General features: G+C 28.3%; 1 protein-coding gene across 2 annotated transcripts; it reads right to left on the bottom strand.

The window, feature by feature from the left end:
• Positions 1-8,543: 8,543 nt before the first annotated feature.
• On the bottom strand, positions 8,544-12,964 carry LOC108564784 (adult-specific cuticular protein ACP-20-like). 2 transcript variants are annotated; one of them, XM_017923915.1, is made up of 3 exons: positions 12,885-12,964; positions 12,498-12,623; positions 8,544-9,223 (listed from the first exon to the last, which is right to left on the bottom strand). In XM_017923915.1, the coding sequence occupies exons 2-3, from the start codon at positions 12,579-12,581 to the stop codon at positions 8,948-8,950; spliced, it is 360 nt and encodes a 119-aa protein (XP_017779404.1). In that variant the 5' UTR covers positions 12,582-12,623; positions 12,885-12,964; the 3' UTR covers positions 8,544-8,947. The 2 variants fall into 2 exon arrangements, with proteins under 2 accessions (XP_017779404.1, XP_017779403.1); XM_017923914.1 differs by lacking the exon at positions 12,885-12,964 and adding an exon at positions 12,719-12,861.
• Between the last annotated feature and the right edge of the window lie 259 nt (positions 12,965-13,223).

The following is a 13,223-nucleotide window of genomic DNA, read 5'->3' as shown; positions in this document are numbered from 1 at the left end:
TAGTTAAAATAATGTCCAATAATCTATAGTTTACTTATAAAGAAATAGAAATGAAACGTATTTGTATAATCATAACAAAAATTATAAAATAATATAATAATTACAACAGAAAGTCATAAATATTTACAATTATCTTTCTCTATTTACATGTTTATTTTTTGTAAGTTGTTAATTATTACAATAAATATTATAAAATTACTTAAATTGACGGAAATACTAATTTCTTTATTTGTATATAAAATCGTTGCTTTTCATGATTTATGTAATTAACATTTATTTAGACTTATTCTTTTTTTTATTATAATTGCATTTTTTTTCTTATATTTCTTACCAATAAATCATTAATAATAAACATAGTTTGCTGTACGCATACATAAAAAGAAAATAATTTTTATTACATAAATAATTACAAACGAAAAAGAATTAATTTAGAGAATATAAAAATAATCACGGCTATTGACCGTACGTCTTTCCGCGCACAAAAATGTAAGGTCATCAACTTAAAAATACATTCCATTCATTGAAATATTCCAAATTAATTTATACACAATTAGTACAAAAAATATGATGGAAATTAATAATTAAAAGTAATTAAATTTCAAAATATTCGGCAAAAAATATTAAGGCAGAAAAACCTATGGTCAGTATCACTTTGCAACTATTCAATTTAGTTTTATAGTTCTTATGTTATTTTGTTAAGTTTGTATTATGGTTGTTGCAATACATATTATATAAGAAATATAAGATATAAGAAATATATAAGAAATATTAGATTTTAGATTCTGTTTATTTAGATCAATATTATTGAAAAGTAGATTTTACTGAAATATATTTTTAACTATATATTTCAAACTATAAATGACATCAAGCTATTCAAGATATTAAAAACTAATCATATTCAGATAATAAAAAAGTAATAATTTCATGACACAATTTTGAATATACAAATAGTTTCTTCTATAATTACAAAATGTATTGATTATTTTGATCTAAGTTTTTATCATTTAATCTCTTTGTTAATTATAAGTCATCTTTTTATATATTAAAAATAATGTAAAACAAAATTTTATAGCATTTCTTCAATCTGATAATAAAACATTTGTTTACTAAAATGTTTGGTGTGTATTTTCTTGGAACTCTGGACATTTTGTAATTTATTAACAAACTGAAAGATTAATTTAAAAAAAAAATGAATTATTCATATTTCCTTACATATAATGAAGAATGTAAGTTACAAAAAGGCTGATTAATATCAACACAGTTGATGACAATCAGAAAGAAAGCCATCTTCCTTTCAACGCTAAAAAAAAATCTGACCGTTGCCGGTGAGTCAGACGTCCAAATTTAGCGTGTTTTTATTGAAGATAGGGCGTCTTGCAAATAAACTCTTCGATTTTATAGATACCATTCGACTATAGATTTATTAAAACAATGGCCCGATGATGTCAGTTGTTTCGATGAAACAACGTTCATCATTAAATATTTGTGTATAATTTATTGCGTTAAGAGCGCAAATACTGACAGCTTAGTGGGTGTCATTTAATTACTACAGCCCAGATAGTACTCGCACTCGTTCCATTTGGCTATGAAACAAAAGCTCATATTTGGACCGTTAACTTGATTTATCGTATATAGATGATATACGTATTTTATTGCCGTGATATTTTTCAATCCTGCACGGGATTCGAATTTAGCTCACATGGATCGCCGCTGCTGATGCAGTGCTTCCAGTTAAGAAAAGTGAAACAAAAAAAAGTAGAAACCTAGTAATTTGATGCACCGTACACACACACACAAATGCCTCTCATCTTATAATTATAACTGATTTTAATGTATTCTCTTGTACGTTATTTTATTTTAATGGTCGACTTGATGATGCAGCCATTAAAATTACTTACAATATTCCATCATTATTTCTCCTCTGGTTACGTTTTTATTTTATTTCTTTTTATATTTCTTCAGATCATCATCAAGCCTTTTTTTCTTTCTCTCTCAATCTCGTTTTGCTTCGCTTTAGAAACCTACTCAATATTTTGACCATTCGGCTGCCCACAAAGCCACACATTTCCGTCTTCAATCTCCCGAACTAATTAATTGCCAATCGCTTCTCTTCCATACAAATTACATTTACAGTTAGACAGGAGGAAAGTGCGAAACGATGTCCGCTCCAGGGTAAAGCCTAATAAGTGAAACACTACGACCTACACGGATCTGTTTATATGTGGATATGGACACATCGGAATTGCTTTTTAATAAATTGTAAATCGCCTAATTTATTGCACTAATAGTCAAAAAGCAATAAATTGGTTTACGATTTTTCACCTACGCACCAATAATTTCGTTTCTATTCCTTATGACAAGAAACCAGAAATTGCGTATTTGTATAAATATATTTTATTTGCATATTGATCACATTTTTTTTGTACGTTTTAATTAATTGAACAAATTTAATTCATTTTTTTTATTTAGAAACTTTTTTAATTAGATAAATAAAACAATTAACAAGCTAATAAAATAAGAACAAATTAACAGAATTATATTTTTTTTTTCTTATTATTCTTAATAAATTAATTCGATAAAATATAATCGTTTCATTGAATTTTCTTCTATTTTTTCATTTACAAAATTAAAATATATAAAGAGCAGATGCTTGCTTTAACTAATTATTATCGAAATTCTTATAATATCGATTCATAGTTGCGTATTTTTTTATATTTGATAATATAATCAATATTCAGCTTAGAAAATTTAAAAGAATTTCTTTATGGTGAATTAATTTTCATGCTAAATTAATAATTAAAAATGACAAAGTTTTTGTAAACAAGATTTCTATTTTTAATTATGCATTTTTCCATTAATTTTGTTGTTCAAACTATGCACAATACTGACATCTTTCATCTAACATGCAGGTGTTCATCCATGTTTGTTATAATTAATATAAATAAATATTATCATTATTTGGATCAATAATTAAACAATTTATAATTTATATGAAAACAAATAAAGTACCTACTTGTTAAATTTTAAATAAAGTCATATCACTAAAATCATCAGCTGCTTGAAAAATATATATATATTATATATTTGCTTGTTTAATAACGTGGAAACTTAATGCCTAAAACATCTATAAAATATTACCTTAGCGTTAAACGGGGTCTTACTGATATTTGTTTGCCGTATTTTCTTGCAAATTAAATACTATATTCCATACAAAAATTATTACATTCAATTTAAATTATTTAAAAAAATAGCAATAAATTTAAAAAAAATATATTGAGAGATTAGAAATAATGGTATCCAAATGACAACGAAAATGTTTATGAAATGCGTTTGTTATTAATAGGAATATTTAGAAAAACTGTTTAACAAAGAAATCACGACGACAAGAAACAAGTGCGTTTATATATTTTTAGTAAACATGATCAAGTTTTGTTTTTAAGTAAATAAATATGAAATTAAAAAATCCGTATTTTTAAATATTATAAATGTGTCATTTTTATATATTCAAGTTTTTCTTTTTAAGTTTATAATTTTTCCAATCAAAATGCCTAAGAAAGATTATTAGGGCCCCATGGTTGGTCAGGAATAAACAAATACACGAAGATCTTCATATAGATATGGTCGAAGATACAATACCAACATTTAGTAGTAGATACCAAGATAGACTGGAGTTACATACTAATGTTCTGGCTATTGGCCTACTCTACAACAGTGAAACCACAAATAGGCTGAAGCATTGCAAACCACTAGATTTAGTATATAGGGAAAGATTATTAAACGATGTATAATTTAATACTAACTTGTTAAAAAAATAATACAAATAATTAATATAATGAAACTAAAAAATAATTAAAAATGTAATGAGTAAATTAACAAATTGTAGATTACTCTATATATTGTTTTCAAATGAAAACATTATATCTAGTTATGTAAAAAACAACCAGACTTACTATATGACTCGTTTTTATGAAAGTAATATAAGTCCACTATTGAAAAAAAATGAGTTAATAGTAATTTTAGTAAGATATACATATATATAATCATACTTTCAATACAGCACGATATTTTGATAAAGTAATCAAAATCATTTTAAATATAAAATGTTATCGCAAAAATGTTAACCCTTAATTATCGCGTTGTATGTAAAATTCACTTACACCACTTTCGTCAATTTATGGTCTTTTTGTCAGACAGATGGCCAGAAAAAAAGAGAACTTTCTTAAAATACCGACTCATATTTTATTATTTGTTTGTTCAGGAGATGGACTTATCGACCAAAAAGTGATCTAATGAAATCGAGCTACTATAGAAAGTTTTTTAACTGTTTACAAAACACATGCTCATCATAATATCACGAAATTAAGGTCAGAAATATTACAAATTAATCAAACAAATTACAGATGTAGTTTTAGTACATGGTGTACAGTTTGTTACGACTATCATGAGATCAATATAAATCATCTTATTTGTTTAGGAAATATCAAATATTCATGATTAGCTATAATATATTTCTTGTTGTATATTGATTACATATTTTTTTTTTAAATATAACAATAATTTCCATTACATAATATTCCTTTAGTAATTAATAATACTCCATTAGAAGGAAGATCAAAATATGTGGGTGTTATGAACGTTTACGGTATAAATGCTTAAAAATCAAAGTACACCAGGAAGCGTTGAAGAAGGTTTTAGCCGTTTCCTGCTTTTTCCATACATTCTCTATAATATCTTCTCGTTGCTAATTACTAATTATCAATGATGTAATAAAATGAAAGAAAAAATAATCATTACGTATAAAGCACAAATAGTCCCTCTTTACTTATTCGAAACAGTTGTATCAAATTGTTCGGATATTTGTTCAAAAATCAAATATTTATCACAGACATTATTTTATTTTAAAATTATACATTCGTTCGATTCAGTGTTTATCCGTATTTCAGATCTAATAAAATGGTGGTCGAATGGTTAAGTCATCTTTCTTACATAGTTGTGAGCGCTGGTCCTTTTCGAGCCTTACGAGGCCCTTTGTGAGCACTCTCGGTGCTTGTAGCTATTAATGAATGATGTTCATCATATATATACCCTCCAGCCAAATTAATGGATAATAACAGTGTTAAGGATAGCGGCAGAAGCGCAATAGTGGAATCGCACAACAAATTTGTAAAAAGAAGAAAATAAAGGTAAAACTTCCATTGGGAATTTACTCAATGTTCACAGGAATAAATATATATTATTTAATTCCAAATTAAATAAATATTATAATATTTTCAATTATATAAATGTTTAACAATAATATTACCATTTTATAAACCATATTGTAATAAAAAATAATGACAAAAACTAAAAAAAACACTTGAAATAAATAAATTTTCAGTTAATTATTATTAAAATTTAAGAAAAAAATGCTGACAATCAACTTAAGACTTATGTAACTATATCATGTGACGTATTGATAAAGTAATGAATATTTTTTAAATTTCTTATACTTATTTATTATTTATAAAAAACATAAATATGGGGGAAGAAATCTACTACATTTTTGTATCTACTGTATATACTATATTTTTTTTGTAATATTCAAGACAATATTCTATCATCCTTTCTGTGTTTATTGCTGCTAATCTTGAGAAGTTTTTTTTTAATAAAGAATAATTATCAGGGGCGACTAAGCAGAATGGTTAAGTCGCTCTTCCCACGATCGAACCGGCAACGATTTGGTCAAGCCATGCACATTGATGAATAAAACAGATTATGAATAAAATTATACGACATAAAAAAAAATCAATTATTATTGATATAAATCCCTTTGGCTCTATTTCTACCCCTTTTCGGGTTAAAAGGCCACCACAATTTTTTGTTGGTTTTGAGGATCGAACCAACTTTGTTGTATCAGATTATCGTGAGGAGTTTTGTTGGATAATAAAAATATAGATTTCTTAAGTAGCTTTCTTAGGCACAACAATATACAATAATGTGAAGAAAATTGCCTACATAGATTTTAAATTTAAAAGTGGTGATGACTTTCTATTTCATTTTTATTTTCATTTCAGAATTATAAAACATTGATTATTAATCACCTCTACATTCTTGATTTCTCTATCAATTATACTATAATTGATATAAATGTATGTACAATAATGAAAATTATACTATGACTTACAAAAAAACTCATGTGATATTTATTATGGTATATTTATATCAATGTAAATATTTATAATAAATATTGTACCTTGATAATTTGTCCTTACCTTCATAGCCATTTCTGTATGCAATATTTGTAGATACAAATATATATATACATATTTTCTAAAAAAAAAGTTCATTTGAAATATGCGTTTATTTCATTCAAATTGTTAAAGATCGCAGAAATGGCTTTGTGGTTGTTTGTGTTTCAAGTAAATATTTTACTGAATCAACAAATTTGGACACAATAGTGTGAAGGGGGCGCGACAGCCCCAGGCGCATCAAGTGTATGGGCGCCCACGGCGCAAGTAATAGTAATATTTTTGGTGGGAAGCGGGTGCAAATGAATTATTTTACTTCTTTGATGATATTGTATTCCTTAGTCATATTTAAACATGATTTATACTTAATGTATATTTTTATAATAAAAACATAATTACCCCACTTGCAAGTTGCATTTTTATGGATTTGACATTCATACAGATAAGTAGCAACGATAACAATTTTGCAAGTAAGTCATTCTTCTTATAATGCAATCGTAGTTCTCAGAATAGTGATAGAGAATGACGTAAACCTAAAGAGATATTAACAGGAATGAAATCATCATGTAATTCTATTTCTAAATTCAAAGTAATTGATATAAACTCATTAAATATATTTATTTATCAACACCAAAGACGTCACGTTCTTAATTAACTATTTTTTACAATATTCTATTAAAATGATCTGTTGATCTTATTTTCTTATCAGTTTTATTTACTTTTAAAATTGATAAAGATAACTTGTTTATATATGAGTAGCTCAAATATGACCATGAAATTTATTGCAATCGGAAATAATTGAATTTGTATTTGACCAATAAAGCAAAGTAAATAATTTTGTCAAATAAAAAATATACAACATGAATAATACGTTTGATTCTCACCTACATTTCTAACCTTAGTATCTTCAAAAATATTTGTTTTCATTCTCATTTCTTTACTTAAAAAAATGCATTTATCTAAGATTTTAAAGTTCTAAACTTTATTATTATATATATGAAAACTTTATGTTTGCTTTGAAGGACTTTTGACAATGTTATGATTTATTCTTTATACGATGCCACTCCATAGGGCACTGAAAGTATGATATTATTTCAAAAAAAAAGAGTAAGCTGATGACATCCAAAATAAGTTGTCACTTCAAATCTTTATAGAATAAAAAAAATAAAGATAATGAGCATAGTGAATTCTGGCTTCAAACATTCGCCCAATTGACCGGACATAACATATTTTACTATTGTATTTCCATCAAGGAAATTTGAATTTCATAGTGTTAATTGCTTAACAAAAAGCAAGTGTCAGAATTGGTTTAAAAATCAGTTCTGCAGATATTTCACTTAAACACAACCAACGTTCAGGTCGACCTACTGAAGATTATGATGACTAAATCAAAGTCATGATTAAATCGGAAAGTCATATGCAAAAGATTGCAAGAATCTCGACATTCGCATGAACGAAAAATATTCACTTAACACAAAAAATATTTGCAAAATCCATCTCAAACGCAATGAAAGTTTCACTGGTGATGGAAATTGTAACTTCTACAATAATATCAATTGAAAACGATCATGATCCAAGTTTGATGAACCAGTACAAACCACATGCAGGAAGATTAATTACATCAAAAAAGATCATGCTATCAATTTGGTTACAAATGTTTTGTGTAAACATTCAAATGATATCAACTAATGAAACTTGATGATTACAGAAAAATTGCCAGATTCGCTAATTCTGTGCGAAAATGACCAATAATTACAAAAACTATTTCGATTAGAAACTTTAAACTAGGAAAGGAAGAATATGAATACAGCCAAACAACAAATCTTAAATTTACAAACTTTATGTGCCTTAGACAATTTATGAATGTGAATAATAAATAATGGGTTGAAAAATTCAATTTGTATTATGTAAGAATGAGAATACGTTTGGGTAGAGAATTAGAATTATATTTTTACAGAATAATTTTGAGCATTGCTTTTTTAGAAATATTTAAATAATTTTGGAAATTTTAAGAATAATTTTTGATTTGATGAATACTCTAGTGAAGATGATACGATAATATAGAGAGAATATTGATGAATATAGTAAATTATAATACTTTCCGCTCTTTACTAAATCCCAATCATTTTGATCAATGAAGTCATTGATCCTTGTAATCGATGGTTGTTGGAAACCAGTGAGAAAATATAAAAAGAATAATAAACAAATCTTTCAAATAATAAAAATATCTTTAATGATTAAACACATACAAAAATAAAGAACTAAATATAATAATAATTACAACAATAATACAAATGAATATAAAACTATATGTATGTAATATATATGATGTGAATATGTGTAAACCCAATGGTATGTCATGTAAATACAGTATGTATTATTTACAGCGCATTCCAATAGATTGTTTCAATGTGGATGAATACTACTTTATATGACAAGAGGAAGTGAGTAGCACGCGAATAGACGTGAAGAAAATTTTTAAAAACTGCACATGATAAAAAAATAACAACAAAAGAATACGAAGATTTGCGAAAATAGTTTTTCAAGAGATCTTTACAAGAGAAGTAATGCGAAGTGTTGGTGAAACAATATTAAAGTATCATCGATAAGATCACGTTATCAGATAATTGATAATGAGTTATGGTATGAGTTGTGAATAAATAAATAGCTTTTTCCATTCAAAGCCTGTGGTATGATGATAGAAGCGATGTTAGACATTTTCAGTAGTGGTGACCTCCTCCTCCGTAATGAGCTGCTGCTACGGGAATTGCGACCTTCTGAACCTGGGGATGAACTGCGTGGCCGGATTTGGTCACGACCGCATTGAATCCATTATGGTGATCGGCTGTGTATTTGACATTGCGAACGGTACCATCAGGTTCCACCAAGGAGTATTCTCCCTTAACAACATCTCCGTCGCGTTCCTCTACCTGCGACTTCTGATCTCCGGTGTGATGATCTTCCACTCCGTACTTGAACGCGTATTTCGGATAAGCCTAGAAATAAAAATGCAAAGAGCAGCAATTACTTCGCTTGCAATTACTTCCTCATTTATTTAATAATCCTTTCGAAATCGCCTTAAATGCAGCTTCGTGTCTCGTTCGATTTCTTGCTGCTGCCACCGTGCATAGAAAGTTCACACGCACTGATTATTCAATGAATCCCAGCTTACATCACCAAAGAACCTTTTTTCTGCAAACCTACCGAGCCTCAGCCCTCAGCGGAGGAGAAAGGCGAAGCCGAATCGTTTGCAGTTGGCATTCGAGCATTTTTCATGCACTGTTTTGATTTATGTCGGTCCGGAATTTAATAGCAAACGCAGCTCATTACGGTACTCCCTAATGGCCGTACTTTATAGCTCTAATTTTTTTCAATTTTTCCTCAAGCAAATACCCGTTTATTTTGCATTCGCTTCTTGATTGCTGCAATGTCCAGATTGGGATTATGGAAGCATAAATGTGAATTGGAATTTGCACGGCGCGGAATGCCGTTAAGCTACGTTTCTGGTAAACGCTCCAAATTTGGAGAGTTAGCTTTTATTGGAGGATTATCAACTATTACGCGACCCATTACCGCTTCCTCAATTTTTACGCAAATTATACATTGCCATTGTAATCGTTGCGCAATCGCGGCGAATCTCCACGAAATTTATGTAACCGCAAAGTGCATAAGTTCACGCTTCCTCTGCTACCGCTACTTTCCTCGCTTCCAGACGGAAAATTGTTTCTCATTTTTCATACGGCGGTAATAGCTGTATTACGTATACTACTTTATTAAGTTAATGCGACATGCTTGGAGATGAAAAGCGCTAGAGTGAAAATGAGAAAAGTATAATGCGTCTAATAAAGTCGAACAACTGGGCGAAGCCAGATGATATTATAATATGCAGACTCCACAAATTTCACGTAACTGCATTTATTTATATATACAGCACCAAACAAGATACCGATTATATAACACTGAAGCCTCGACAGTTCAAAATTTAATAAAACGAAAACTCTACTTTCCTTCTTCTAAATTTCAAATTTACTTTTGCCATAATATTAATATATTATTAATACTATTTTGACATTAGTATGAATCAATATAAAATTAATGTTTTCTTTTATTCTATACTTATTTATCTCTAATTATTTGAGTCATTAAATATAAAATAATTTACAGTGTATATAAAATCAAATAGTATATATAAATACTTAACCTATAATATTTAATAATCAATTTCAATCATTTTCTTTTACAAAAATAAACTACATCGGCAATAATTCGCTCTCTATTATTGATAGCTATAGAGAAACACTATTAGAAAGTGAAACAAAACATTATTTGTCTTCTAATTGATTCAATTATAGAAACAAAAATCACATAAAACAAATTTACCAACTCAATTCAAGTCGTTTTAAATTAATATAATGGAAACAATTACACATAATTAGAACTTACGCTTTAATTCTATCAATTGGAAATTGCACATATATTTTATATTTAATATACAATAAATATTGTTTTTATATATTAAATATGTGGATAACGATAAAGTAAGTAAAATATGTAATATGTCTGGAAAAGATAATTATGTTTTGTAAAAAAAATATTTAGATTTTGATAACGATAACGATAATATCCAAAACTTAAATGATGTATGCGTTGTAGCAATTGAACAACTGTTTTATTGATATTCAATTAATTCAAAACCGCAATTGTCTTTGCATGCTTATTTATGCATAATGAGCATCTGAACAAATCAGAAAGCTATTAACTAAATTGCCTCCCAATATTGAGCATACGCGGAAGCAGAAAATTATGAAATTTCCCACAAGATTAATTGTTGAGACAACCGATCGCATCGGAATTTCAGCTCCTTTAAGTGCACGTTGCGTAACAGTAAGAGTAATGTGGATGGTATACTTTAAGAACTTTTCTGGGTAGCAGCTGAGGAATTTCTATCAAATATTTATTGTCATAGTTTATAAATGTTATTGCTCAATGCTTTAATTACCAATCAACATTTTAACGATCATTGGAATATTACTTCATTCCATTTTTATTCCACGTATTGAAACTGTATAATTTTGCAATCATTATACAATTTGCTTACGAATATTTAGTTTTTATCTATTTTATGTATATCAACTTATATTATTTTAGGTTTACCGGAAATAAAACATTACTAAACCATAAAAAATATATTACAATTATTATAAAATTCGTAATAACTAAAATTATCAATTTTCAAAGTTTCAAATATATAACATATTTATTTTAATGACTTTACTATATATTTTTAGTAACATCAAAGTAGATTATAGCAATAGTCTATAATATTAATAGGTTGGTTATGACAATTAATTCTCTTCTGTACGGATCTTATCGACCTATTATTTAGCAAGTACACCAGAATATTTGGTTGAGTTATTATTCTAGTTTGATTTATGTATTGGCTCCAGTCGGGTTTGAATATGTAATGTATTTTATGATATAAACAAACAAAAATATTTATCAATCAATACTTTTCAAATACAAATAAACATTAGTAATTAATTTACTTTTAAATAATATAAAGTGATATAAATTAAGTCATGGTTTATTAAATTTTGCAAAATGTATATATATATATATATATATCATTTTGTTTTAGTTATTATTTAGAAAATGTATTTGAACGTGTATTTGTACTAATGATTTGAGTTAATATTATTTCATTCTAATGATCAAATTAAAACTATTTGAGTACTTAAAAAAATGTTTCACTTAATAAATTAATCTTATAATTGGATAAATATTTTCCATCGTTAGATTAATTAATTTAGTTGGTATTCAATGTAATTCCATTGAGCGACGACATGTTTTTGTATTAATATTGAACTATCCGAGATGAAATTAATATTTGGTTTGGGTAATTGCGTTTTGCGGTTATTAAGGGTGTTCAGTGGAACGTCCCGCGAGGACTAAACCCGATGATCTGTATGTTCATCGGATACCGAAATCCCACCCCTCAAAATTTCAGCTGATATTAGCATTCGATATATCATATTTAATCAGCGACAAATCAAATCGTCCGTCCAACCCCCCCTATCATTATTTAACACCCCCGGCCGTTTGCAAATAAAAAATCCATCGAATTAAAACGCTTTGCGTGTTCCCCAGTTCCAATTCCGAGTGAAATATTAATGTAGTCTATTGATTTTATTAAATATTTGCCCCGACTCTACTCGACTCAACTCGTGCACGATGAGGTAATATGGTTTTCGAGTAAATACAATTACTTACAACGGGTTCGGCTTCAATTTTATGGATCGGCGCAGCAATGACCGCATGTCCTCCACCATACAAACCATGACCATGCTGGGGCATGCAGCTGGCCAAGCTAACGATCAAACAAACCACTAATGTCACCTGCAACAAATTATTAATTATCAATCTACCTGACTATACCGATTGAGAAGAGAAAAGAAAGTTGAAACACTGCACTCGACTCATTGTTTATTTACCTTCATTTTACTGAATGTGTATTTTTTTACTAAGTAAATATCAATAGGTATATTATGGCTTTGGGCAAGTCTGGCAAAGCTAGAGCAAAGCTGTACTAGTTCGTCTGTTTAAAGTGAAACTCTGTATTACTACTGCTCTTCCAAAGTTTCGAATTTATATACTCACAATCCCCTATACGAGTATTCCCTCACCCGAGTCAGAAATCCTCTCCTCGCATGTATGTGTTTACAATCTAAAAAAGCAACAAAAGGGAAAATGCATGCATTTGCGAGCAAGAAAGAGGGATAAAAAGTAAAACGCGACGTTAGAGAGAAGCGATACATGGAATATATATATGTACGCGTTTGCGAGTGCTCCAATTTTTCACTTGCCAATTTCTGTTTCGAAATCTCGGAAATGCAAATTTTATTGACATTGGCTCATTCACGACTTGCAATTTGCGACTGCGCCCGTAATCTGGCTTCTCTTTACGCCCTTTAATCTTTTCCTTTAATTAGCATGCCG

The sequence above is a fragment of the Nicrophorus vespilloides genome, unplaced genomic scaffold (genome assembly GCF_001412225.1).
Source record: "Nicrophorus vespilloides isolate i.1.1-1 unplaced genomic scaffold, Nicve_v1.0, whole genome shotgun sequence".
In the NCBI taxonomy this organism is placed as follows: Eukaryota; Metazoa; Arthropoda; class Insecta; order Coleoptera; family Silphidae; genus Nicrophorus; species Nicrophorus vespilloides.
Note: the sequence above shows the minus strand (reverse complement) of the source record. Positions and strands in the feature narration are given on the sequence as shown.